A 27,004-nucleotide genomic window follows, 5' to 3' on the forward strand; every position below is an offset into this window, starting at 1 on the left:
GCCTTTACTACTTATATGCTTATATTATTGCCATAAATATTCTGTTGCCAATATTTCTAGCGCCATATGTTTTGTGTGCAAACGGGCTTATATATCAGCTATATATTCTAGGTAACATTTAGGCGTGCACATAGTGGACGAGAAAACAGAATGTGAGGAGGCAAACAAGCACGAACTCACAACTCAGTTTATTGAAAGAAATCAATTCATTTTCATTCATTTTTTTTCACACATGCGCTCTTGAGCTACCCTGAGATATATATTTCGCACACTTCTTTCATTAAACTGAGTTGTGAGTTTGCGCTTGCTTGTCTCCTCACCTTCCGTTTTCCCGTCCACTGTGTGCGCGCCGAGGTGTTACGAAGAATGTCTTCAAGCCAACTCTCCAAACTGTTCATTTTATGACATCAACTATTTAAATCGTAAGATAGTTGCAAAAGCAGCGTATACGTAGATACTGCGTCGAACTTGTGTTTTTATCGAGCTCCGGCGCGGCAAATTACAGCAGACTGCTCACAACGTATAACGCGAAGTGCTTAGCAGCGCGCGTTCTCATGGCGCAGACCATGATTGATATAAGCCTTAGAAGTCATGCCTGATTCACCGTGGCGAACACTTTAGACTTTGCTGAAATTAGGAGTGCTAAATAATTTGAGAAGTAAGAGAGTGAAGTTCTTGAACTGTGACGTGAACTTGTAGTACAATGCTGTATCTGGCTGGCTCATTTCATAAGCCAATCAGTTAGTTAGTTAATTATAGTTGAAATTAGCTTCGTCGTATACAATTACAATGACGTTATTGTGGCGTTCTTCTGAAAGAAGTAAGAAAAGAGCGTTCACACTTATTTAACCACACAGCTATCGTAAAGCCACAACAAGGGCATCCTAAGGTCATAACCGTCCTTTTAACAATGTACGCAAGAATACAAGGAGCATCACAAAGTTGTGCAAAAGTTACTCTCGTGCTGCGTTCCGCACAGGCACAAGACCATGTCTTTTTCGTTTTCGAGCATGAATCTGGGCTTTTAAAAAAAAAGCAGTTCGCCGTATAAATGGACGAAGTTTCTCCACAAAAACATCACTGCGTGAGGAAAGCTCCCTTAAAAGAAATAAGTAATAAAGGTAATATGCAAGCGCCTTCCTATACGCACTGATATAAACGTTTGGAAAGACTTTATTCGAACTCCTGTCAAAGGAGATTATTAGGGTGCAGACAACCATTTGAAGACAGTGAGTCGTTAGGCTCTAACCGACGTAGGCTCTTGAACAGCGGGAAACGTGGACGTGAATACGTTCCCATTACCGTTTCTACAAATATGGGCACATTCAACGCCGCACCGAGTCATTATGCGTGTGCACGATTTACAGTGGCGGCTTAAACAGCGATAGAAAAAAAAAGGCGGGAGGGGGGGGGGGGGGGTACACTTTAAAGGGACATTCATTTGGACGTCAAACAAGCCCTAATGATGTCTTGACGAACCCGCGTCTGAAAATCCTTTCGCAAACCTTCAGCAGCAAGCGCTTCTTACTATAGGAACGTCTGAACGCCAAGAATATAGTTCGCTGAACCGCTCATTCGCCTTTATTTTAATTTTTATATCATTTACCATTTCCCTGTGAACTCACGCCGACAGAGCGATTTGAACGTGCATATGAAATGAAGGGTGTTCAGGTTGAGGCGGTTATTATAGTTTAACGAATATATGTGGATTTGAGCAAACTATCGATTGAATCGCTTTCGTTTTCTTTCCCTTGTATTACTGCTAATTAAAATATCTCAACAAGTGGCTTCGACTATTTCTTTTTCGGATATTACGCGACAATGAAAGAAACAATAAAAAAATAATTTTGCGGCTGAATAGCATTCGCACGTATAACCAAACTGGCAACTATCTAAATGAAGCCGTTAACTAAAACATCTGGCTTTATTTGGCAAAAGAGCGACATTGTTACATGGCGCGTCGTTTACAGGGTGTCTCCGCAACATCTCAGACCGTCTGAACACCAAAAGCTAGTTCTTCAGCAAGCTAGTTCTTCGACTATACTAGCCGACGTGGCCAGTATGGTCCAACCCGCTGCAAAGTAGTTGTAGCAGTGCAACGTATCCATTGAGCCATCGTGGCGTGTACCACTTGCATAGGTCGGCAAACAAAAATGTGGAGATCACTCAGAGTCTTTCATAGAATATATTTTACCCCTGGAGCTCACTCCGACTCGGACTCCCAAAAAATTTCCTCGAACGGACTAACTTGAACTCGCAGTCAGTAAGCTGTTTTTCTTTTTTTATTTCAGCCGGACTCACTCAGACTCAAAAACTCGCCATAATATCACTCACTCGAACTTACTCCGGCTCGAATCGCCGCTATAGAGCTCAGTATGAACGAGCCGACTCACTATTTCATCGGCCATTCTCTTCAACATTATCATGTCTCGCTTAATGGATGGTCTACTTGGTCTTTTGTGATCTCGGGCCTTTAAACAGTGGCTGCAATCTAGTAAGAACATTTTTTCATTGAAAGAGCTGATATTTTTATCAGAAACTTTTTCTGCAACAGTTTGTGGGTGGGAGGTCAGGGCACACCTTTCCCTCTGATCAATAAATATATACCTGGCATGTAAACGCTAGTGCGTTCGAGAATGTCCCGAGTAGAAGTGAGAAGAAACGCGAGTTGTCATGAAGCTGATAGTAAGGCTGCAAGTTTAGTAAAAGAAGTCGAGGATTGGACGAAATCTCATCTGGTCGGGAAATAATGGCATTGTAGACATAAAAAGACAGTACGCTGACCAAGAGAGTGTCAAAAATGTACTAGAGGACGTTTCGACTTCCACACGGGAGCCTTGTTCACTCTCTTTTTGTTCACTCTTTTTTATGTCTACAGTGCCACTCCCGACCAGACGAGATGTCGTCCGATTCTTGACTTCATTCATCTACGCCAGGCGTATGGCCAACCATTGGTTAGAGTGAACAAAGCTTCCGTGTGGAAGCCGAAACGTCCTTTATTACATTTTTGACACTCTCTTGGTCGGTCGGCGTCCTGTATTTTTGTGTCTGCAATGCTGAAGTTCAGTAGTTATCAATGCACATGACGCTCTGTAGGTCTGAACATCACTGCTCATAATGGTTTCGTGTCGTTGGAAATTAAGAGTTTTTATTTATTTATTTATTTATTTATTTATTTATTTATTTATTTATTTATTTATTTATTTATTTATTTATTTATTTATTTATTTATTTATTTATTTGGTTCGCCCACTGAAAACATATACTCGGCCCGTTGCTTAAGATTTTGCTCCGGGGCTGACTAAAACCAGCACGTATTCAGCAATGGTCGGTCATCGGTGCCTCAAAATAACCACCGCGAATGGTCTGGTCTGTCTGCCATGTGTTCGCAGCCTCACACGCCTTTTCAAAAACGTCACAGATGCTTGTTTGAGCCGGCGGCTCTGCGCCACTTCGGGCGTGAGTGGAAACAAAGGAGCCTTTGTGAACACTCTGCGGCCTACTGAGCATCGAGACGCCTTGAAGCGATACGAAGTCGTAAAGGTTTACGGAGCAGCAACGTGGTGTTTTTCACCGCAGCAATCAAAACGCTTTTGAGCTTCGCTAAACGTGTAGGCCACCAAGGCCTTCGTTACATACCGGTCTCGAACAAAGAAAGGTGATACAATGGTGTGATCGAAAACGGTAGACCGTACTTGACTATAGTTAAAGGTAGGACTGTTTGCTATTTCGCTATAGCCAAAATGCTGATCCTCCGTGAATGTATGTTAACACTACAGGATAAGTAGAACTTTCCATAGATGTAAACAATTCCTTAAGCACGCCATCTAGAAGACATCACACGAAGAGTATGCCCAACAAAGACGTAATCGATACCAATGAGATTAGGGCGGTTGCCTCGATAATAATCGAAGGCCTGATAATGTGAGTGAATACTATTCTGCTAGGAAAGATGTTATTTCGCCGGGCGAACTCATTCGCATGGAGCTGTGCTTGTACCGTAAATTAAGGTTTATGTAGCTTCCTGACTGTCGTATACTTTGCGTCCAACATAAATTCAAACATGAAAGCTTCGTCTAAAAAGTTTCAGCAAACGCCTATCACCCTTTTAAAATCGACAGATTGGTGTCTTTAAAATGTTTTAACGTTCTTTGATGGCACGAACAGTAACTGCGAGCTGTGACTTCATCACGTAGCTCAACGAAGATCGATTAGCTTCAAGAGACCTTTGCTGGCGTAACATAACAACTGCATTTCGGTTCCATTGTTTATTTTTCTGCATTATTAGTTCGTTCGTCGCTTTGTTCTCCTGGTAATCAAGATTGATCGGGGATATTTAGCGGTACATACATTTATACAAAGGCCACTTTTTCTTTTCTTCGTGGTGAATCTGAATGTCTGCAGGTTACCATGCACGATGTCGATGAAAAGGCCACGCATTACAACGGTACACTCTTTTGAATGAAAAAGCAAGCGACCGATTGTAGAAAATGAGATAAAGCTGCACAGAGACAGATTTTTATTTACAAAAACGAAAAAAAAAGAAGGCAGAGAAGTTAGCCTGAGCGACAATATACTCCAGCCTGCTAGGCAAAAGTGTTGTCTCCTATAGGCAGGTGAAAGAACAACTCACGATAATCTTCATTACTCCACTAGTGATAATGCGAAAACAAAACGCCGGTGATTAGTGGACCATACCCGACGGCATTAAAGCTAACGTCCACAGCAGCTATTCGAGTCGCCATGGAAACCAGAGCATCGGTAGGACCTCGGGACACCACTTATGGTAGTTTTATAACAGAAAATAGAGTGACACAAATGCAAGGAGCTGAAGCAGAGGCAGCGAGTTTCCGAAGAGTCCTCGTGGATTCACCGGAGGGGTCAGCACGGGTCGTCATACTCGAACACTGCGTGGCTCGCGTAGAAATCGGTGGCACTTCGAACCGAAAGCCCAAAAATGTTAGATGAACACGCAGGGTCGAAATAATGAAGAAACGAACACCGGTCGACAAGCGCAGAGAAGACGAACTGTCTGAGTGCTCGCTGTTTAATGAGCTCTTCGAGAACGTTCACGGCACAGCGGAGGGTCGGAGACGGATATGCTCCTACACGCGCGCTCGCGCACTTACATGAAACACGGCGGGCGAACTTTCGAGTACTGGAAAGTTCCACTCCGACAGTTCCGTGCAGCGCTTTTGTAATCTACTGGAACTAATAATGCACGTGCATGGGGAACACGTACAATCACGGAAACCACTTTTTCAAGAAGTTCCCGTTTCATTCAGTTTTGAAGAAATTAGTGTTTTTCCGCAGGCAGGTGTCGCTAGAGCCGACCTATACCTTTCGAAAAGTCGCTCCTGTTTCTTCAGGGAAATAACATGCATCCGTTATTGCACGTAGGTGTCGTATGATTGGAGTGTCCGAAGCGTGCACATGCATGCACTGAGCTTAGCAACTTCCTTGAAGATCAGACCACAACCATTCGAAACAAAGCCTCCAGTGACGACCCCATTTCAATATATTCGTCTGTTGCAACCTCCATCTTTTGTGAACGTCTGGCTCTTTTGGATACCCGGTTTTAAAGAGCTTCGATTTTTTTTTTTCGCATGTAAAAATCGACATGATCTCGAGAAGTGCTGGACAAAGTGCTTCGTGCACTAACCGAGCGACGACATTGTCTCGTTTTCGGGAAAGGCTAGCGCATTCCTAGTTTCGCTGCTTGCGAGAGGCGTGTTTAGCGGAGCTCGCAAATCACTCGCTGCTCCTCACTGGCAAACGGGTCAGGAGGAGCGGGTTGAAAATAAAGAAACAAACAAACGGGACTAGATCACTAAGGAGGTAGAGGGATCGCCGGGTTGCGACTGAAGCCACCCTCCAAGCTGCACGGCTATAGTTTACGATCTCCACGCATGCAGCCAGACTCTCAAACACTGCAGCGCATATAGGCTTTGCGACGACCAACGGCAAATAGGAAAGTGCTCGCCTACATCGCATCGGGGCTGCCAACTAACGAAAGGACGATCGAGCCAAAGGTCGTTACGTGCACCGGTATGCAAGAGCGCGGTACGTGAAGGGAGAGGGGTGCGCTGAGGAAGGGAGATTGCGCGCGCTAGGTCGTCGAACGAGGTCCGTGCTCCAGCCGAGTCCTCGTGTTCTGCCTAAATGGTCCGCCTCAAAGTATCCTAATGAATTCAAGGGAAAGCGGCCTTTGATGTGGGTGCGTGCGGCCGTACAGGGAGAAACGCCGTTAGAGTGAAATGGAGGATGAAAACACAGCTCGCGGCGGCGCATGCATCGGGTTCGAAGCATCGTTCAGTCCGGCGCTCCGATGGTTGACAAGCGTATTACGCGCTGTATTATGGTTTCACGCTCGTCGTGCGGTCACACAAATAAGAGTTTGTAAAACTCGTTCATTTTTTTTGGCACCTTTTTATTCGCGTTTCTTTGGACGCCGTATTGAAATGACGCAAGTCAAGTTGTACTAGTTACATAGCCAGGCACGTAAACGACGTTGTAAGAAGCATAAACGTTTTCACAGCTTTGAACAGCAACGCTGGTTGAGTTCAGCGTAAATTATCTGTCGAAAACACAAATGATGATCACCATGGAAACGGCGCGCTTTCGCCATCATCTCTTTCATCCTCTTGCTCGTCTTCACTCCCGAAACACGGGCGCCGATTTCTCCGGTGTGACCTCTAATGATTCTGATGGGTGAGAAAACGAGCGCCAAGAGAGAAGCAGAAATAATAATAAAAAAAATTCTTGGTAAAAAAAATTCTTGAGAATACGGTGTTCGAACTCGCCTACCCTCCATCCGAGGGCGTGAGTCCAAACAATTGATTGATATGTGGGGTTTAACGTCCCAAAACTACCATTTGGTTATGAGAGACGCCGTATAGTGGAGGACTCCGGAAATGTCGACCACCTGGGATTCTTTAACGTGCACCCAAAACTGAGCACACGGGCCTACAGCATTTCCGCCTCCATTTGAAATGCAGCAGCCGCAGTCGGGATTCAATCCCGCGACCTGCGGGTCAGCAGCCGAGTATCTTGGTCACTAGACCACCGCGGCGGGGCGCGTCCAAGCAGTTCAACATCCAAGTACGCTAGCACAGTATAGAGTAGCCTTGCTTATCATCATGTAACAAGTGGGTGGGAAAAGGGAGCAAAATTGAGGATGAGAGATGTTATGGAGAGGAAGCGGGGAAATAGAGAGCTGAGAGAGAGTAAATCACGGCATAGAAAGAATGATCAAGAGAGAAATGGAGGGAAAGAAATGTAGAAAGAAACAGATGAGGATAGAAAGAAGGTTAAACCAAACGAGAAATGGAGAAAGACAGAGGGAGTCAAAGAGGTAAGAAGATAGAACGAGGCAGAAAGAAAGCAGAGAGAGAAATGGGAAAATACAAACGAACAAAGAAAAAAATACGCCAGGCCTGCGCCGAAGACGCAGCACAGACACGGCGAAAGCTAGAAAAGCGACCTTTCAGAGCCTTTTCTGAACACTCATTGGATAACTGTTGCAAGCACACTTGCTGGCTACCCGATACGGCACTAAAAATAAAAATAATTGCTCGGTAGTAGACCCGCACTCGCTATGCTATTTTTCGTCATTCTTCTGAGAAGCGTTATGTGTGCTTAAACACTTGCAAGGAATTTCGTGCCAATTGTTCATGCAGCGGCTGACGACGATTTATGCCTGAAGTGGGTATGTGCCACAGTTAATAGGTGAACAAAACAAGCTTTTGTAATGGGTTGAAGCATTGGACGACCCACTCGTTACGCTATTCGTATTGTACGTGTGACGCCTCGCAAGTTGTTCCTTTGCTATTCTAAAACACTTTATTACTCATATTAACGCGATTCCTTTCCCAACATAAAGCCTGCCTAAGGCAAGTTCGCGAACAGTCCGAAGCACCGACGTGGCTCAGTGGTAGAACACTGGGCTGGCGCGTAGCTGAGCCTGATTCGAGCCCCACTGTGTCCTAGGTGCTAGGTTCTTTTTTTCTTTTCGCTATAGTGGTTACGGACACCGGAGGCGGCGGCGGCGGACAACTATATACGGCACCGCGCGTAACCCAAGTTTTGATCTCATAACAGCTTCTGCTGTAAAAAGAGAAATAAAAGAATACAGAAAAATAAGATAGGCAACACTTGACAAAACAGTAAAAGACAGGACTACCTAAGTTCCCATCAGCTGCGCTTTACTCTTAAGCATAGAAACTTCAGTGCAAGATGCGGTAAATTTCTAAGAAAAATAATTGACGATGGTCTTGGTGTTAACAAAATACCAGTAAAGCACTACGAACGTGACTAGTACGGAAGACGTAAACAGACTACACGTGCGATAGTAACACAAACATACTACACCTGCGATAGTCTAAGAAGGCATAACATTATCATACGGCGATAATTGAGAGCTCCGAGCGAATTCAACTACTCATTGACACCACGATACTATGGAGTGGGGTGGGGGATGACACAAGCAAGGTACTTAACTAGTTTAACTGCCATAACTTAAGTTGTCGAAAGAACACGCGCTTGGTTTTGGGCGCGTCGAAGCCTTGCGGCTGAAGGATACTGTCTACTTATACGCCGTTTACATAAAAAAAGAGCACATGAAGAAATAGAATGAGAACTGAAGTATATATATTAAACTCTAGTCCTTGTCCTGGGCTAAGATTTGTATGCACATAGAGATGCACGCCTGGCCGAAGTACAGGTACAGTTATTTACTGAGATCTAACGAACGTGAAAATCGCAATTTTACCGCCAGAGTTATTCTCGGCATATTCTAGGTGCGTTAGTTCAGGAGGCAGCGCAAGAGGCCTACGGGACGGCTTGATGCACTCCCATAGTAGAGTACCTAGTACTCTGAATCGTTAAGCACTTATTCTAAACACATACTTGGCAGTTGCATAAAAAGTGAGATTCTTCATGCCCAGATCCGCTTTGAAGAACGATGCAGCGCAAACAATTCATTTGAGATTGTCTATATAACTCGGAAAGACGCATATTTCATATCTTACTCCACTTCCCGAAGTTTTTTTGCTCACTCGCGTGTACGTCGCCTAATGAAAGTGAGCGTAATTCATTTCAGGTACTGAGAGAACTCTCGGAAACAGGGTGAGAACGAGGTACACAAGTGTTATTACCGCAAAAAGAAAAAAAAAATGCCGCAACAGTTGATTTATTTCGTAAGCGTGAATTGGCGAGCGAGCAAGCGTTGTGCACAGCTCGATCTTTCTCAACGAAAAAAAAAAAATCTGCAGAATTGTATTGCGAAATCGAAAACATTATGATTGCCCCTTCGCCAGCAGCAAACTATATTTAACCATGCTCACTCAGTAACTCGGTTCTCACTTCCTACTGGAACTGAGCATTTTGTAGTTGTAGTTATTGAAAACTCGAGGAATTTTAAGCCCAGACTTGATCGTGCGACGGTTTTCATCAGCAATATTGATAATATAAAAATTACTCAGCCTTGAGGACTTTATTTTTTTTCCTTCCTAAAACTTCACGCGTCTCTAATTGCTAGCTCAGCGGTAGTTAAATGCAGCACTTGTGTGCCGACGTAAATTAAAGGAAGAGTTCTCGATCTAACGTTGTTACTCGTCGGCATCGGTTGGTGCGCTAATTCTACGAGCTGTGGCATGGCAGGTTTATCGCAGCGCTCGGCAGTCGAAATCGCCACAAGCGCTTTGTTCTCAAGTGCGGTTTAAGTACGTTTCTTTTAACAACTATACACTTGCAGAGGCGGTTCCACAGCGGCGGCGTGCGCGGGGTACTCGTAATGTGTTTCGTACGGACATTACAATAAAGACGTTAGCCGCATCTAATTGTCAAATTCTTACTTTCTGCACTTTCATAAAGGGCCCGTGTCCCAGTTTAAGACAAGTGCTAATTTGTTATCTTAAAAAGTATATTTATAATAATCTCTACTAACCGAGCTCGCAAGTGAGTGAGTAGAGCGAGTGATTGAGTGGAGTGAGTGAGTGAGTAAATGAGTGAGTGAGTGAATGAGAGAGTGAGTGGGTGAGTGAGTAAGAGTGAGTCGAGTCAGTGAGTGATTGAGTAAGTGATTGAGTGGAGCGAGTGAGTGAGTGAATGAGTGAGTGAATGAATGAGAGAGTGAGTGAAAGTGAGTGGGGTCAGTGAGTGAGTGAGTGAATGGGTGAGTGAAGTGAGTGAGTGGAGTGAGTGAGTGAGTGTTGCGCGTGAATGAGTGAGTGGAGTGAGTGAGTGGAGCGGGTGAATGCGTGAGTGAGTGAGTGAGGGAGTGAGTGAATTGGCCATCAGGGGCGCTAAAGAGAAGTGAAGATGGCACTGTGCACGCATGGGAAAAGTTCAGGCGAGCTTTCGTTTCCCAATATGAACGAATACGTACAAAGAGAGAAGAAACAAAGAGATGCGATATACCTGTACAAGGCCTGATACACCGATACAAATATTGGTGCTCTTAAGGCCGGACCACACGCACTCGTTGAAGCGCGTCAGCGCGGAGCTTTCTGACGCGGCGTCATGTCCACTCCCTGCGGAGAGGATGGGTGTGGTCAGACCTTTTAAAGCACAAGCGGTGACCGTACGGCCACGTACACAGGGGGGGGGGGGGGGGGGGGGGGCATGTTTCACCTCAGAGGCGAAGTTAGTAGCGAGGCACTTGGCAAAAGCTTTCGAAGTGACGAGCGTGCGCGTTTGTGACAGCAAAACTGGACGCCTCGCAGCCGACCGGACTCATTTTAGCCTTTATTGAACGCCAGGCACATGAAAACGCAACGTTCGCACGTCTAGACAATTTCGATTTCAGTCTCCCTCGGCGCAAGCCAGAAACAGCTTGAGTCTGATCGATATCTTCTTTTTTTTCTCGTTGTTATCGTCTCTGGTTTGAGAAAAGACAACGACTCCAATGCATACGCGAGGGTTTCCTTCACTCTTTATATTACGGGGGCTATGAACTTCACAGATAGTCTAGCAGCTGGTTGTTCCAGTGTTTGTGTAATCGACCGAAAACACGGCACTTAATTTGTGGCGAAGCGTGCAAACGTCAATTGTGTGCGGTTTCCAAACGCGAGACAATTTCTGTAACACCAATTGCAACCGTAAGGTTTTCTTTCTGGGTGCATGTTTTCCTTGTAAAGTCGCAGGGTTCTTGATGCCTTCTCCCAAATGTTATAGAACGGCGAAGCCATACTTTTATTTTTTTTTTCATTTTAGTTTTCAGTTTATCTCTACTATACATGCGGCACTTACGTGACATTGCACGAATAGGACCTTCTTTTAAACTAGTTATCTGAATGAAATATTTCCCATGCGTTGTTTCAGTTCGACGTCGGTGACATTTACTGCATTTATTTTTCGGAAAGTACAATATTTACTTGTAAACGCCTTCACACACGTCAAGCAGTGGGGCATTCAGATGCATCACGTGAACAGGAGATTTCACTTAAACGAACAACTCTCGTTGGAAACAACTAGAACACCCAATCAGCACTAGAGTAATCTAGCACCATTCTGGTAAAGCAAATGGTAGCAGTGCAACTGCTTTCTTTTGCTTTGTCGCCGAAGGGAAACTAGCTCACACCGACGAAGGTGATTAGCCACACTGTCGATTGTGAGGAGAAACGCATGAAAATCATTGAATAAAGACATTTAAACACTATGTAACGTAAAAAGAAAGATGACAAATTGTGGCGTAAATAGAAACTGAGGGTGGTAAAAATTTCAAAAATTGTCAGATAAAAGGCTGAAAGAAAAAAAAAACGCCAGGCCTTTGCGGAACGCCCAGCACAGTCAGAGCTAAAGCTGAAAGAGCGTTGTTTCAGAGCCTTTTTAGACACTTTTTGGGTAACTGCTACCCGCACTATTGCAGGGTGCACACTACGCCATACGCGATGATATTTTTTGTGTAGTCTATAGGTTCACCTTGCCATCCTTCGTCATTCTTCGGAGAAGCATGGTACCCGCTACACACTAGCAAGGAACTCTGTGCGATTTTCGATGCTGTGGCTGAGGACGATGAAGAGTTGTGCCTAGCGCTATTGTAACAAGTTTTACTATTGGACGACCCACTCGTTCCACAATTCGCATTGTGCGATGCCCGGCTGTTCCTTAGCTGTTATAAAGCGCTTTGTAACACACATTAATGTTATTCCTTTGCCGACATGAAGCCTGCTTATTATCAGTTTCCAAAGGAGTTTGCAAAGGAGAGATTCGAACCAAAGAAACCTGGTTCGAACTCCATTGTGTCTCTGGTGTTTTTTACTTATATATATTTATCATTTTGTGCGATAGCGGTTACGGACACAGGCGGCGGCGGACAACTACGGTACACGCGACCCATGTTGTGATCTCATAGCAGTTTTCTCTATTTAAAAAAAACAAAAGTTTTCAGCGGTCCGCATTCCTATATCACTGTAATATTCCGGTTGCTTGACTGAATTGCCATTAGCGTGAGTTACATAAAGTCGCAATGTACGCTTTGCGTTCATACGTGCCGAACTTTTTCGAGGCGATTGGTGAAGTGATCGGCAAGTTGTTCATAATTGCCTATTTTCTTTATTATTTTTGTTTATTGACATTTTATAAGTAATTGTCTTTTTGTGACCCTAAGCCCACCTAATATGGCCACGGGGACTCTATAAGCTCTCGAAAAACAGCTTTTATTCCCTGCTCCTGTTTTTTCTTTCAAAATTGACTAAATAATATTGATATATAGATATATTTATTGATTAATTGATTGATTGATTGGAATTTAATCTTGGATAACCAGCGCCACCTCTTCAGTGTTTTTTTTACAAAAACGGCATCCATTTCGCGGCTTCAAAACCGCCCCCTTACTCCTAAAGCTCCATCCGTTGGCACCAGGCTCCGTATTGGGCGTGACAGCAAGAACGTCAACTGGCAAGACGCTCATTAGGACTGCATTTTTTGTGGCCCCTTTTTATTTTTGTTTTGGTTTTTTTAATTTAATCCCGTCTCTCCCCCTACATTCACCGCAGCCCTCAAGGGGCATAAAATGTGAATAAAGACGTGTCAACAACAACAACAACAACCCCCTCAGTAGAGGAGCTCATCGATGAAAAGGCGAAGCCCTGAAGGAAGGAATAAACAAGCGGAAAAACAGAAAGGTTGGCCAGTATTTAGACCGGCCAGCCACCCTGTGCTAGGAGAAGGAGAATACAAAAGAGTACAAAAAAGACCAGTTATAAAAAAAGGTGAGCAAAAGAACAAAAAATGAAGTAAAAATAAAGTAAAAGAGTATACGACTCTGCTTAGTCTGTCTTTAAGACCAGTTCTCCATGCACCAAAAAAAAACGTAATAAGGCTTTCATAGCTTTATGGCCTGAGGACAAGTTTGGCCGGGGCAGGCATAAAAAGCGAATAGTTTTCATGCGGTACAGCAGGTGTCGCTGCTGCTACGAATCTGTTATGGATCTGTGTACTCCGATATGGACCGGCCACTATAGCCAACGTAGGCTAACAGTCCAGCTAGTTTGTAATAATTTATCATGGTTTGTGAGCAAAATTTTTAAACATTTTTTATTGAACCTTGAGCGCAGCTCGCTTTCATTTCGTCTCGGCAGCTCGAAGCTTCAAAGCGTGCATTTAACTCAACAGTGTAAAGCATAATTGTAGGATATATGCACGCGGCAGCACGCCGACACGATTGTCGAGCCTTCGGGGGTTCTGACGCACCTCTTTTCGATAGAGTACATTTATAGGCGCGAATAGCGGAATGGAAACGCGGATAAGCTGCAAGGAAGAAAAAAAAAATCATGCGCACTATGTCGCGCAAAAGCTAAACAAAAACAGTGCGATGTCGTGGTTCACAGAGGAGCAAGGCACGGATGAGGACGTGTACCTAGTCGGTTTGATTTATATGTGGGGTTCAACGTCCCCAAACCACCATATGTTTATGAGAGATGTCGTAGTGGAGGGCTAAGAAAATTTCGACCACTTGGGATTCTTTAACGTGCACCCAAATCTGAACACACGGGCCTACAACGTTTCCACCTCCATACCTAGTCGGTTTGGGTCAGTATGCCGCTGCCATGTCGATAAAGAAATCATGTGAAACTGCGTCTGTACTTGAGTGAAGCTCTGCAGTAACCACACGATTCTGCAGCACTTCCGTCATATCGTGCATGGCAGCTTGGCAATATCTCTGCAAAGAAAATTTGTGCACTATATATGTGTGCAAAGAAAATTTGTAATTGAAATAACACGTAATAATTGTAGTGAAACATGCTATGTATCTCGTTCACACCTGCTGCTGTGGCAGATGTGAACGAGCCTTGAGAAATCGAGAGAAAAGCAAAGGAAAAGTAGGGAGATGACCCATGTTGCACACGGTTCACTACCCTACACGGGGAAGGGAGACATGGGAGGGAAAGAATATAAAAAGAAAGAAGGACTTAAGCTTGCAATTACGCCTGTGATTAAGCGCACGACCAGTGATAGTATACTAGCACGGGTCGTGCGACCACCTATTAATGGCGAGCGACAAGCGACTCAAAGTGACCGCTGTTTACACATGCTTGAAACTTATATCCATCGCAGTATACAGAGTTCACGCTTGCTTGCATCGTCATTGCTGCGGAAATAAGCTGACGGCAGGTTTCGGCGCATCTTATTGGCTAAGAGGACTGTGACTGCAGTTACGTGACTGAAGGATCGATCAGTGGGCGACTGAGCCAAAGCAGCCGTTCTGCAACCAAAGCGGCCTTTCGCTACTATAGTAGCTTTGGGGAGAACTCTGTCGTGCGACTGGTGCAGGTCGCAAGAGTGAGCAAGTCATGCACTGACAGAAAGCGTGCGTGCGTGCGTGAACTGTAATCAAGAGAACGTTTTTTTTTTTTAAGAGAATTTGAATGAACGGGTACCAACACCACCAAAAAAGGAAGCTTTGCATTTTCGCAGAGTCGCGAAGAAACAATACTATTTTTAGCTTGTGAATTTCCTGTGCGGGTTGGCTCCGAATAGTCCGGCGCGTATCTCCGGCAGCGTCTTGCGCGAGACGAGCTCGAGGCGGCTCTCGAGCGTGTTGGTGACCTTCTTCTTGCCTCGCGTCGTGGTCAGCACGACGCCGCCGCAGCACTTTTCGTCCAGGAAGTGCTCCTGGTCGACCACCACGTTGCCCTCGATGCGGGTCACCTTGGCGAACTGCTTGACGGCCACGGCGAGGGCGTCGTGCACCAAATGGAGGTCCTGGTGACGGCACGTGATCACCACGTCCGGATCCAACAACATGTACAAGCCCTGTGCGATGATTGATATGATTGATTTATTGATTGATAAGTGGGGTTTAACTTCCCAAAATCACTATATAGTTAAGGCCCTGTGCGAAACGAGAAATATGAAAAGCACGCGCGCACACACACGGAGTCCCTTGTGCCTAAGACGACGTGAAGGCGAGAGTCATCTTTTTTTCCTTCTTAGTGGATTTACTGAACGCTTTCTGCACCTAACATTGTTGCGCACTGCCTCCACTATCGGCCCGCGTTTGTTCAAGCAACGATGTCACGCCATGACATAATCATGTGACGTCAGAGCAACTTCAAAAATCTTGGTTGTTTTGCATCACTCGCGTTGACATTGATGCCGTGAGACAACGGTCAGTTTTGGAATTTTACAAGGCATGCAAAGTTTCGCCTTAATATTTTAAGCAAGTTAATTACGTCATTGTTGGTGTTATAACAGCGCATAGCAGGCATCAGCAGTTATAATCTCTAGGCAGATTTAGCCACCCTTTAGTGACCGCTGACTAACATCAGTGAAATTTAACCTACACTGTCGTTACAGTACTGATTGACTGAAACGTAAAATATGAGGTCCAAGTAATGCACGTGCTTTTGTTTCTAGCCCCCACAAGCTCAACTTTGACTGGAACACTTCTATCGGAGTCAACAATAGCTAGAGCAGCCGTGTTTGCACCGACACGACTCGGTCATCACGAGAAACTGCTCATAATGGTCGCCATAGTAAAAAAAAGAAGAAAAGAAATTTCCCGTTTCAATTTGTGAGTACTGCGCGTAACTCGGCCAATATTTCTTCCGAAACGCCTCTTTCATTGCTGTCGCATCAATTCCGCCCGTAAAACTTCAGCCGTCGGCAGTCTTTAGGCCTCTCTATATACCTCCCCGTCGGCCTTCAACGCCGTACTCGCTTACCAAGTGTCTGATTTCAGTGATAACAGCTTGGTACACACGAATGGTTCGTTTATATACTAGAGTCACTAACTGTACGTTCGTTTCTGTGGAGTGCTGCGAGGAGGAGGAGGACGGGGCAGCCGGTGGGGCTGACTGGGCAGGGACTGCGTCGGTCATATTGTCCGGTGGTCTCTCGGGCAACTTGGAAGAGCGGAGCTCCAGGTCGGTTTGGAGGATCTCGGACACCTCCATCAAATGTGATGATGCTCATTAATGTTGTGAGTTCGTAATGAAGGCAGGTCTTTTCTTTATCATCTTTCACGGCCGCATAGCCATTAGTTCATCTGCTTCACTACAAATATTATGCGTTATACATAAAGTGAAAAGCGCGAAATGCAAGCATAAAGATCACGCATGCAATCCTCGTCTGCTATACGGGAGCGTTCCCCGTGCACTTGTGCGTACTACGTCACTAGGGTATACGACGTACAGCTGCGCCTATGATGCGAAGGGGTAGCGAAAGAAGCTGAACAGTGCTGCCTTGCGGGTTGCAGGAACATGTGTCTTTCTTCTTGTCAATCGACTACACGTAGAATAGTAATACTAGCGTTTGCTGCGAGAAGCACTCATGGTTCCCCAGTGAACGGTCGCTTCTTTTTCGCCTCGACCGTGAATCTCACTCTCCCGTGATATAGCATCGGCGGGGCTCAAGATACGTCACCGGGCACGTCTTTGGGTTTTACGCCAAGATTTAGAAAGCCATTCAGACGAATCGATTTGATCGACCGACTGGCAAACTCGTTTGCTTGAAGGACAGGAGTTCACGCGCACGCTAACGCAAACAAACGAAGCGACTATCAGACCTCGTTTACTCGCTTTAGAGGCGTAACCTAAAACGTCAGCGTTTATGGACGTGACCTGTAAGGAAGGTGAGTCGTGACATTTCCTGGAAAGAGACCGAGTGACGTTTCCTGGTCGTTTCGAAGTCACAAACAGCTGCACTGATCCGCCCACTACATAATCGCTTACCGTTTCGGGGCGGATCATGTTTTGCTTGAGTTAACCTGATTACGCGCACTATAAGCAAAAGTTAAGGCCAACTTAACGGATGAAACACCCCCACGAAGCATCGAGGGAACATTCGAATGCGATAAAAAAAATAAGAGGCCCTCCTTTATCGGGAAAATGGGAGCAACCGAAGCTTGGCAAGCTTTATTCTCCTGCGCGCACTTCCCAGCGCATTCACAATGCCCGTAGTTTTATGCGCATTCATGGTCACACGCAGGCATTTAACTTATCATCACTACCTCGAGCCATTGCATATTGGAACGGCCTTCCGGATCATGTTGTATTCATTTGTAACCGTGAAATTTTTCGTGACAACCTGATTTCGTTGCACTCTAGCATTGTATAACGCTGTCGCACCTTGATTTTTGTAATCTTTTATATATGTATATATTTTTTCGTCTGCTTTTCTCCTTTATTGTTATTTCGTTTGTATACTGATGTCCCCCTTACTCAATGCCCTTCAGTGGGCCTGTAAGGTATTTTGAATAAATAAATAAATAAATAAATATATTTATTTACTCACTTATTTATACCACACTGCGCGATTCTCCCCAATAAGTGCTTGTTTCCTTCATGCCGGTAACTAGACCATCTGTAAGTGCTCAATAGCGCAAAACTTCAGTTGCTACAAGCAACAATGACGCTCACGCGTTCCTATCCATCCAACAACGAAGCGTGGCAACGTGAAATGACAAGTGATCCCGATGAAAGATCAGATTGCAATATCAGAAACGGCTGATCGCCGATAAGCCCACGATCGAGAAAGCGTCAATTATTGCGTGCAATTCGCACGCGACCAGAGCGCACTTTCGATCACTACGTATCTGTACCCTCGCTGGTTTTTTAGCGTATACGCCGCCGAAACCAATGAAATCGGCAACTCGTAACGAGCTCATCTTGAAAGAGTGGTAAGAAAATTTTACATCGTCTAGTTTATGCAAACGCCGGACAAAATTCCAGTTCTTCGATCTCGCTCAATTGGATTCTAATAACTTTTTGTTTGCCTTTCGAACTTGTTCGGTAGGTTTCGCAATTTTTAGGTGATATGCTCTTACGTTGGGGCTGCGGGAAATTTCAAATCATCTTTCCGTCTCTCCACAACAAACGACTACAGTGTGGTTGTTCCGAAACTTGTGGCCAGCCTAAACATATCTTGCTTTCGAGTGGTTCCAGTCAGAAGGATTACACGCACAACTGCTTACGAATTCTATAGTCCGGTCACATATACTGGCGTGGTTACGTGCGCTAGTGCGTTATTGGACGCGAAAACTTGGATTCGTGGAAACTTGGCTCGACTGGTCATGCATTCGGTTCACGCCCAGAAAACTTCACTGCGTCGTTTGCCGCGGCGGAGCGGTGTTTAAGGTGCTCTGCTGCTGACCTGAAGGTCGCGGGTTCGGTCCCACACGCGGCGGTTACATTTCGACGGAGGCAAAATGGCAGAGATCCGTGAACTGTCCGATTTCAGTGAGCGTCAAGGAGCACCAGGTCATCTAAAACTCCGGATCATCTAAAACTCCACTGCATCGTCTTTCATAATCAAATCTTGGTTTTTTCAGACGTGAAACCCGAGATACTATCACATCTGTTATATTTCCCGTTTAATTATTGAGCACACTACAAACAGTGCGCAAGTTGTGAAAATTGCCGCTTAGCCACCGCGATGCGTATGAGCTTAACCGTGGTACTCGTATAAGCCAGCGGGTAGGGAGCAGACGGGCCAGCCCTCCCTCTAAGTGAGATGCGAGAACGGATCGGCTAGCCCCCAAGTTACCCACAATCGTCTTACGCCTGTCAGTGACGTGTATATTCATTGTTTAATCTACCATGTTTGCGCATCGTGCTGGAGCAGCTTGCTCGATTCACTGCATGGAAAGTTGGACTGTTCGTATGACCAGTCAGAGCCAGTCCATTGGGCCTCTGGAACCCGAAATGAGGGGCCCATTTCAACCCGGAAGTTTCGGGCGAACACGGTATCGAAAGTGGATAATAAGTCTTGCAGAATTTTTTTTTCATTTAAACAACCTACAAAATAAGCATCAAACGTACGTCAGCAGACATTATTTGCATAACAGCGCAGCCAGCGGAAGTCACATATGTATAGACGAGATGGCGAGAAGGTCCCTCGTCCCTTTCCACTGTCACACCTGACCCAGTTTCGGACAGGGCAAACAACATTTGCAGTAGTGTTATGGGTTGAACTGAGATCAAGTGTTCCGCTGCTAAGAGACAATATACGGGCTCAACCCACCCCACCTTTTTGACAATGACACGGCACATACGTCTCTTCACCAGCGGTGAAGTCACGAAACGCCTCATGATCTCGGATGCTTTCGCTCTCGTCATAGCAGTCCTCACGACCCCTACCAAAATCCTACCAAGACGGGAGAAGGCAGCTAACAAATTGATGTAGCCGGGTTTCCGGTCACGGCAGCCACACTTCAATGAGAGCGAAATGCACGAACAACCGTCAACGCGGACAAGGGTGAGCAACAACGGATTTCAAGTCGTAAAAATTAATCCAGAGTTGACCGTTAACGGGTGCTTCATAATCACATCATATTTCTCGAAAATAAAATATCACAGTTCTTTAAAAGCGTCACAAAGAATGCGATAACAACGCTTTCGTGTGCGTCTTCATTCATTCATTCATTCATTCATTCATTCATTCATTCATTCAATGCTGGGTGGTACATGTACAGTTTATGGCTGAACATTTTTTATGACGATTATCATCCTAAATTAAAACACCGAGAAATGAAACGCATCTGGATGACGTCTTTTGGCGCCACCCAGCTTTTTTGTGTTAAAATCCATGAGATATGGAAGGTAGCTTACATTGAGAGTCTGGTAAAGCTCTCGATAGCGTGCAAACGACAATACCGGGAAGACACGAGCTATCCAACATTTCCTGAACCACCATCTTGTTTAGACAGCAAAATATGCTATATTGTTTTCGTCTCCGACATATTTTCTTATAAATACACTAGAAGGAACTCTGGCGCTAGTGTCCATAGGGGCTGAAACGCAGGGCGCTTCAGAGAGCATGGGAATGATGTGTAGCACACAAATTTTTCTAATCCTCGTTCTTCTAGCTCCACTTGACTCCGCCAGACTCGGAGCTGTTTTGTCAAGAAACAAATATCAGCGAATGTTCGGCAGTTTCAGTACACTGCCTTAGCCTTTTAGCCTCATCAGTTATAATCAGCTCACGAAGTTCAAAACCGTTCGCTCTTTTTTATTCGAACCAAAACCAAAGCGCAAAAACAGACAAAGCCACAGGCACATTTGATAATCGATTGATATGTAGGGCTAAACGCCCCAAAGCTACCATATGATTATGAGACTCCGTACTGGAGGGCTACGGAAATTTCGACCACCTGGAATTTTTAACGTGCACCCAAATCTGAGGACATGGGCCTACAGCATTTTCGCCTCCATCGAAAATGCAGCCGCCGCAGCCGGGATTCGATCCCGCTACCTGCGGACAAGCGCGTTTGAAGCCGGCATGTACGAAGACTGGGCAAATCTGTGTACTACTACTCATCATTCCCGTAATGTCTGGACGATCGCAGCGCTAGAGTCCCCTCTAGTTAAATGTGGCAAATTTTATGGAGTTTCCTTCAGTATTTAACAGAGGGAACTCTGACGTTGCGATCGTTCGGCCACCATGGGATTGATGGGCAGTACACAAGTCTGCCTATCCTTTATGCTTGCGGACTTCAAACGTACTTGTGGCTTTGTTTATTGGCGTGCTTTGGCGTTTGTTTCTGATAAGACAGTGTGTCTTTGTAAACCTCGCGAGCAGATTTGAATTATTGAGCCTGATGAGGTCAAAACGATGTCAAACGAGGTCAAAACGATGAGGTCAAAGCAACAAATCAGAGGCAGACCACATGGAGCCACACGGATGATTGATTGATATGTGGGGTTTAACGTCCCAAAATCACTATATGATTATGAGAGACGCCGTAGTGGAGGGCTCCGGAAATTTAGACCACCTGGGGTTCTTTAACGTGCACCCAAATCTGAGCACACGGGCCTACAACATTTCCGCCTCCATCGGAAATGCAGCCGCCGCAGCCGGGATTCGAACCCGCGCCCTGCGGGTCAGCAGCCGAGTACCTTAGCCACTAGACCACCGCGGCGGGGCTGGAGCCACACGGAATCGAAAGAACAAAGTTTAGACAAATCCGTGTACTATATATACTTATCATTCCCATGGTGGCTAAAAGGCAATGTTTTGTTGCTCGCATAGACATGCAGTTTCCTCCGTACACTGGAGCTTCCTCCTGTGTAGTCATAAGAGACACTGCGCTTTGCGATGCCGTTCCCTGAAGTCATCTCGCCGGCTACGTGAGAACTGTAATTCGACTTACGATTACCGCTGTCCACTTTAGCTGTCTATCTAGCAGTCCACACTGCGGCCCCGAATGCGTACCTGCAGGATGAGGCGTTCGAGGAACGGCCTGTACCGCGCCTCCTTCTCGGTGATCATGGTCAGCTTGGAACGGGTCTCGGCCAGCACCTTGGCCACCAGTTCGTTCCTGGCGCTCAGCAGCTGGACGCGTGCCGCGCTTTTCATGCGCGATATCTCCACCCGGTGCTTTATCTCGACCTCCTTCTGCTTCTTCTTGACGGCCTCTTCGAGGCGCGCCAACGTGTCCTTCAAGAAGCGCTCTTTCTCGACCTTGAAGTCTTCCTCGGTCTTGGCGTCGATCTCCTTCACCTGAGAGACGAGAACGAGTGCAGCTTGCTTGAAATATAGCGCACCGAAAAAGAAAAAAAAACACGAGCTGGCATACGGTCAGAGTGACCTTATACGCGGGTGGCTATGTCATTTGCATACGGTCACTCTGACCACACACAGAACCACGTCGTTTGTCACTGTTCTAGATTTCCCGGGGAAGCTGTAGTTAGTAGTTGGTAGAATTTTTCCTTAATTTGGTCAGACGTTTTCGTAATGTCGTTCACCTCACAAAAAATAAAGGGGGAGGTGAGATCTTCAAAATTGTGACATCCCTGAGGAATATGGGGGTGATGTAAACTTACTGCGCTACATTTAGAGCAATGCAAAGAAAGTATAAGTTGAGGGCTCGAAACGATGAGACATCCACTCTCTGCATAGATCCGTGCGTTTATTCATTGTAGCAAACTTTGCAAACCACAAAGATGCAAACTTTAAATATTTCATGGTGTGGCTGAAACTCCTTGTGGCTAGTCTCATGTTGCAGATCACCGCATACGATAAGGTCGAGTCCTTCAAATGGTCAATCATAATCGTAAAACGAATGCATAGCTTGGCTGAAGATCCACTGGGGCGGAGCTTGAGTGTTGAGTTGGTTTCATTGCATAGGCATGGGGACGCAGAGATTGGCAAAACTCGATTTTTTTTTCTTCACGTGCACTAGCTCCTGTTTTCCCGGTTCAATGCCCTGTTACTTTTTTTCAAGTGCGCCAGGTGCCTACCACCCGCATTAAGCACATCTCCATGTTTCCGCATTGTTTTACGCTGGTTGTCTACGCCGGTGTGACCTGTCTCTCCTTTGCTCACTCTACGGTATTCACTATCGTGTTCAAGACGTCCTATTTTTTAGCGCAAACGGAAAGAAAACAAAGACTTGGCTGAGAATAGAAAAAACAGGGCACAAGGTAAGCACTGAACATCAACTGCTCTCATTTCCGGAAACCATGGAGAAGACAAACCACCCAAAGCGCACGCGTGCAGCCATAGCATAGCTAATCAATCATCTATCTGAAAAATCTGAACTCGTTGCGAAAACAAATGAATGGGCGTGTCACTAATACTCTCTGTGCCTTCACTCTTAACGTGGAAAGCTTCTAGCAACTCCCTTAGCAAGGTATCACCACTTCTACCCAGAGTCTTGATCTCGCTTAGCCGCGGTGCACAGGTGCAGACTGAGCAACGGGCCGGTAAATGGGCATCGATATTATTTTTCAACGACAACTCATGTTCTCGCACACTATCCTTGATGTGCAGTGTCCATTTTTATGAAAGGGAACAAGGGAGCGCGTGGCGTGCACGCTACGGCGGCTGCTGGCAGCGCGCTCAAGCGGAAGCGATAGCAACCACAGTCTCTTCTCGCGTCATCTCGGGGCGAGCAAAAGAAGTCGTCCCTGCTGATATGGAACCACTGGCAAGATTGCAACCCCCTTCTCCATAAAGGCGATGACGCAAGAGCCGGTAATTGCCTTAAAGGGTGGAATCTTGCTGCTGGTTCCATATCAGCAATGAATGGTTGCTTTGCTTGCTGCGGGATGACGCAACAAAAACTGTGGTTGCTATCGCTCCCACTTGAGCGCGCTGTCAGCAGCCGCCGGAACGAGCAGGCCACGCGCTCCCGTGTTCCCTTTCATAAACATTGACACTGTACCTCCCGCTTTGACCTATGTAGGTCTTTCCACACGATAGTGGTATGTCATATATGACGTCTATTGCGAACTCCATTGGGCGCACGTTCAAGAACCCCGGGTACAGTCAAAATTTCCGGAGTTCTCCACTATACGTTGCCTCTCATAATCGTATGGTGATCTTGGGACGTTATACCCCACATATCAATCAATTGCGCACTCCACGTGCGGCCTGGCATGCTTCTTTTGCCACCCATGCTTCTCTTTTTCATCGCATACGCGTGCGCACAGGCAACCCAGTTTCCGAGGGGCGGAGAACACGACAGGAACGCCGTGCTTGCTGGCGATCTTCTTAATGTTATGGGACATCCTGTAGATAGATATACGGTACCATTTCAGGTATCCGCCTCGTGAGTCACTGGAAATTCGCGGTTTCATGCCTGTATTCTTCTTCATTCGAGATGTCTTGGGAAATCGCACCAACGACCACGCACGGATAACCAGCTGCCCGTAGCCTTGCTAATTTAACTTGAAAGCTGTCCTGCATAGTGTGCATGCACAACCTAACCGGAGCAGACTCGGGGCAAAACTTCGCAATGCCCCTTCGCAATAACTGAGAGTGCGCAGAATCATAAGGCAACAAATCTTTTTGCACACGTTGTTTGTACTGCCAGCGAAAATGGTCTTCTCTAATATGTATTTTCAAATATAAAAAAACTGTATGAATCGATTTAATGGCAGCTCATGAGTGAAGTTCCAACCTTGCTTATGTTGTTCAAAGACTGTTAAAACGTGGTCCACGCAGTGGTCCAGGGTAAAATCCATGTTAGTCTTTAAAAAAATTTTAAACCCGTCAACGTATCTAAAACCCTTCAGGAAAACCTTGTCGTCAAGTGAACTAAGAACATTGTTATCAAAAGGAGCTAAAAAGTGTTGCAGAACACACGTGCTACACAAGAACTGATGTAAACACCTTGGAATTGTACAGTGTCAATATTTATGAAAGGGAACACGGGTGCGCATGGCCTGCGCGCTCCAGCGGCTGCTGGCAGCGCGTTCAAGCGGGATCGAGAGCAACCAATGTCTCTTTTGACGTCATCTCGCGGCGAGCAAAACAAGCATTCGTTGCTGACATGGTACCAGCAACAAGATTGCGATTCGTCCCCCTTCAAGGTGATTACACAAGAGCCGGTAATCACCACTTGTGTATGTGCCTTCTCTGTTTATTGTCGCTTTTTTCGCACAGTTTTGTAGTTATGAATTACCGACTCGCCCAGCGTTCAATGCAATCACTGTATATTGATTTATGGCATGAAAGGTTTGACTGGAAATGCGGTGTGGTACTGTACGCTATAAAAAAGAATGGTTGGTGCAATTAAGTTCCGCTGTAAGTTCAGCGCTCGTACTGTGCACTGTGTTCCTTCGTCCTGCAAAACAGTGGCTACTTGGACTGGTCGGTAATGCATTTTTGAAAGAAATACACGTTTCTAGCGCCGGTAACGTTTTAGAAAGAACATTTGTCATACCTGTCTCCTTTTTAAAACGCTCCCTGCGCACTAAGTATATTTTTTTTTCAAAAATCCTTCGTCGTCGTTTTTTTTTTTTTCGCTATGTTTCCACAGTTAAGTGCGTATCAACTCGCCCAAATCAAAGTATCTATGAAGTACTTCAGCTGTTTTTTTCGACTATGCGATTCGTGTACATTAGGCAAACCGGCGCAGTTTGTAGCGGAGACAGCGGCGTGATCTCCAACCACTGGTGGAGGCTGCCGTGTGCAAGTAGCACGTGAAGGTCAGAGATATGTTACAAAATCCGGTGGATGAAAAGCGAGAGTACAACTAGCATTGTGCTTAAAAAATACGGCGCGAAAAAAAAATGTACACAGTGGACAAAGAGGCGACAATTACGTTTGCCTCCTTCTCTACTGTGCTCGCCTGCTGACCCAAGGGTTGCGGGTTCGATCCCAGCGGTCGCACCTCGATGTAGGTGAATTGGTAGAGGTCGATGTGCTGTGTGACGTCAGCATATCACGTGCTAAGGAACACCAGATGGTCGAAATTCACGGAGCCCTCCACTACCACCTCGGCAATGCCGTCTTTTCAAGCGCAGTGGCAACCTTCGCTAGCAAGCAGTCCGAGTGCTTTCGAAGAGTACACTTGCTTAACGTAATTGGTCGCAACCTATAAGAAGCGTTATGCTTTCTGCCGCTGAAATTTTCAAGAAAGCAGGCACTCACTTCAGTTCTTACATTTCGCTAGCCTTTGGCACAAGAAGCCGCGTGTGTATATCAGCGCGTTTGCCCGACTGAGGAGAAAAAATACTCGCGCGAAGCCTAATGATGGCCCACCTTGGAGTTGATATCGTTCTGGATGTAGGTAATCAGGTAGATCATCCTCTTGTTGGCGTCGATTCCGCTGTGCGACTTATAGTTTATCTTCGGCTCAGATTCCCCTACCACGCCTCCTCCGGACTTTTTCCTCTCCGACATGATTATGCTTGTTCGAATTGCTGACGCCGGCTGTACGGTGCCGAGATCTTGTTACGACGATGATGCCTGAAATGTGGCTCATACCCACTAATGGGGATCGGCCTAGAATTGATTGTATGAGTTAGCGAGACACTTTCAATGTTGAATATGTATGACCAAGAGAAAAATAACGTACGTAAAACGACAAAAGTGCAATAATTGTTTTTCTCCTGTTCCGGCCAGACAGTATACTCGACCAGACAGATCTCGCGAGCTCCGGTTTTCTCGTCTTCTCCGTTTCTCTTGCTTAAAGCACGTGTGCAATTGCTTGCTTGCTTGTTCCTTTCTTTTGTGGCTCTCACCCACTAAGGGGGATTGGCCAAGAAGCCGGTGGTTAATGCAAATAAACACCTATATATTTTCTAGATTAGGGGAATATGATTACTGTGTTTTGTCTGTGAAATTAATTTGGCGCAATGTCAGAAAAAAAAAGAAAAAAACGGGGGGGGGGGGGAATAATAGAATTTGTTGAATATCTGTGGTGGAATCGTTATATGAAATTCTCCTGAAAGTTGAATCATTGCAGTGTATCAGCTAAATAATAAGTGGTAGTGTGACTAGTAAAATTCGAGAGCTGATCGCTGACTCAGCAAGGTGTGCAATTGGGCGGCCGCAAAAAACCGCGACACCTTTATCAAGGCGAAAAGCTTAGAATTTTATTTGTTTATTAGAATAACTTGCAGGCCGAAGTACATTGTATTACTGGCCTCGTAAAACACGCGAAGTGGCCATCGGCGCGAAAGATCACCACGTGATGGCGTCATCGTATAAGGTAATGATGACGTTACAGATCGCCCAAATTTGTGCGGTCATTGTGGCGTCATCTCCACGACGTCACCTGATGACGCCATTTCATGATATCGCCTATTGGGCGAAATGAGGCCAATCC

The 27,004-nt window shown here is 45.6% G+C and overlaps 2 protein-coding genes across 2 annotated transcripts in view; one reads left to right on the forward strand and one right to left on the reverse strand.

Moving 5' to 3' along the window:
- Positions 1 to 27,004, forward strand: part of Ih (hyperpolarization activated cyclic nucleotide gated potassium channel Ih) — a 325,658-nt gene that overhangs the window by 183,268 nt on the left and 115,386 nt on the right. The window lies entirely within an intron of this gene.
- Positions 14,618 to 26,124, reverse strand: LOC142770157 (V-type proton ATPase subunit E 1-like). The gene is made up of 3 exons (XM_075872673.1): positions 25,936 to 26,124; positions 21,658 to 21,945; positions 14,618 to 15,258 (listed from the first exon to the last, which is right to left on the reverse strand). Exons 1-3 carry the CDS (start codon positions 26,074 to 26,076, stop codon positions 14,944 to 14,946), a joined length of 744 nt encoding a protein of 247 aa, XP_075728788.1. The 5' UTR covers positions 26,077 to 26,124; the 3' UTR covers positions 14,618 to 14,943.

The sequence above is a fragment of the Rhipicephalus microplus genome, chromosome 1 (assembly GCF_043290135.1).
Source record: "Rhipicephalus microplus isolate Deutch F79 chromosome 1, USDA_Rmic, whole genome shotgun sequence".
Taxonomy (NCBI): Eukaryota; Metazoa; Arthropoda; class Arachnida; order Ixodida; family Ixodidae; genus Rhipicephalus; species Rhipicephalus microplus.

Coding starts and splice junctions, on each gene's coding strand:
- LOC142770157 (XM_075872673.1), bottom strand. CDS start 26,076: ATGTCGGAGAGGAAAAAGTCCGGAGGAGGCGTGGTAGGGGAATCTGAG. Junction 21,946..25,935: donor AGAACGATATCAACTCCAAG/GTGGGCCATCAT, acceptor CTCGTCTCTCAG/GTGAAGGAGATCGACGCCAA. Junction 15,259..21,657: donor TCGAACGCCTCATCCTGCAG/GTACGCATTCGG, acceptor ATCATCGCACAG/GGCTTGTACATGTTGTTGGA.